The following is a 1,962-nucleotide window of genomic DNA, read 5'->3' as shown; positions in this document are numbered from 1 at the left end:
ACACGCACGCACGCACGAACATACACACACACACACACACACACACACACACACACACACACACACACACACACACACACACACACACACACACAACACACACACAACACACACACACACACACACACACACACACACACACACACACACGCACGCGCGCGCGCGCGCGCGTCTGTGCTACGCTAATGGATTAATGGCTGAGTGCCTGTAAAGATGGCATGCGTAAAACTGTCTTAACAGCGCTCTAATATCGCGTGATAGCATTGCAACCGCATTATAAAACCAGGTGTGCTAGTTCAGCTAGGCACCTATTAGTAGGATGGCACAAACATGGAGGTCAAAGGTCGTTTTTACCTTAAGAATTATGTGTTCAAGCAGGATATGGTCGAGCGCGCTGATGATACAGACGTCTACGCATGCGCGCAGGTAAGAAAAATCAATAACTGCTCGTCATTCGCGAGGGCTTGGCGGTATGATAACTGCGCATGCCAGTTTGCATCGTTCTCTATTTCATCAGAGATTATTGCTACTGTGCGGTAGTTATGAATCACGTTTTTTTGCGTTGTATTATAAGTAGCATTGGTTCTACACATGAAACAATTCTTTATGCAATGGGAGAGAGAGAGAGAGAAGGCAAGGGGTGGACGGAGAAATGCCATAGAAGGAAAATGAGACAAATGAAATGAGAATGGATCGGAAATGGAAAAAAGTATATATTTAATATAGACTTGTTTTAGCGTTCTGATTTGTGGAATTTGTGGAAAACTTTGATAAGGTACAATTGTAAAGGCTTGTTAATTATGTCACTCTCTTTTAGTTTATATAGCTGTTATATCAACATTCTTTTTCCATCTATTCTCGCCCTTCCATTTATTTCCACAGCCTTTCCTTGGTCATAACACATGCTTACTCTTGTTTTTTTCACATCCAATCTCATATATCTTGCATATCTTATCATTTTCCCTTCTTTTCTTCTTACGTTGTTCTTTTACCCATATTATCTTTCTTAATTATTTTCTTACCCATATACTCTCGGATTGCACAGCGACTCATACAATGAATTTGCCGATGCAAACATTTAAAATATTTTATAGGCGCAATTTCGTTAACCCCTGTTATTAATTGTTAGCTTTTTTATTTACCAAAGTAGTTATATGATTACTTGTTATATTACTTGATTACTTTATATACTTGATTACTTATATTATTATTATTATAGTCAAGATAACGACTTGTTGCTCACAACTTGTGCTGGAATTACTCACGAGTGGATCTTGTGATGTACACATTTGTAGCAGTAATCATACTATTTTTCTAGTCGTTCGAATTCCTATATACGGATCTGACAAGTATGTAGGCTGTGTGCACAGCGGCAGCATCAGCGTGACTTAACGTGGTTGCAGAGACTTAATCCGTTTCTCATACATCGTAGACATACCGTAGGCCCAGCTGGCCGGTCGCCGGTCCATTGACCCTTTATTGTCCTTGAGCCGATCATTATTCTATTCATTCATTCAGTTATTTACGACGCCATTCGGTTGAAAGTCTGGCTTAATTCGTGCGCACGTAGGCGTGCGCGTGCGTGCTTGCGCGTGTGTGAGAGCGAGCATGCGCTAATTAAAATTGCGTTGAATTAAGAAACTTACCGCAAACCTCGTAGCCAAAGGTCATCTCATCCCACAGTGAGCAATCCACGAGGTTCTTCTCGTCGCCGGTGCAGTTGGGGTTGATGTACTGCAGCTGTCGTGTGCTGTTTCGCTGCGGAAACCAGCGGTAGAACTGACCCTCTTTAAATCCCAGCTGCTTGCAGGCCACTGTGGCATCATCCTCCATCCATCTAGAATGTGACCATATCAAATGATTTTATTATTAAAACGATCATCCCCCTCTCTCTGTGGATCTCTGTGTGTGTGTCTCTCTCTCTCTCTCTCTCTCTCTCTCTCTCTCTCTCTCTCTCTCTCT

At 42.2% G+C, this 1,962-nt stretch overlaps 1 protein-coding gene across 1 annotated transcript in view; it reads right to left on the bottom strand.

Moving 5' to 3' along the window:
- LOC106806643 overlaps positions 1–1,962 on the bottom strand; it is a gene marked incomplete in the record, with an annotated part of 30,270 nt that overhangs the window by 23,431 nt on the left and 4,877 nt on the right. The window contains 1 exon segment of the mRNA XM_014808644.1: positions 1,647–1,837. Within this exon segment, the coding sequence (XP_014664130.1) occupies positions 1,647–1,837 (191 nt within the window).

The sequence above is a fragment of the Priapulus caudatus genome, unplaced genomic scaffold (genome assembly GCF_000485595.1).
Source record: "Priapulus caudatus unplaced genomic scaffold, Priapulus_caudatus-5.0.1 Scaffold171, whole genome shotgun sequence".
Lineage (NCBI taxonomy): Eukaryota > Metazoa > Priapulida > Priapulimorpha > Priapulimorphida > Priapulidae > Priapulus > Priapulus caudatus.
The sequence above is the reverse complement of the archived record's forward strand: the minus strand, read 5'-3'. Positions and strand labels throughout refer to the sequence as shown.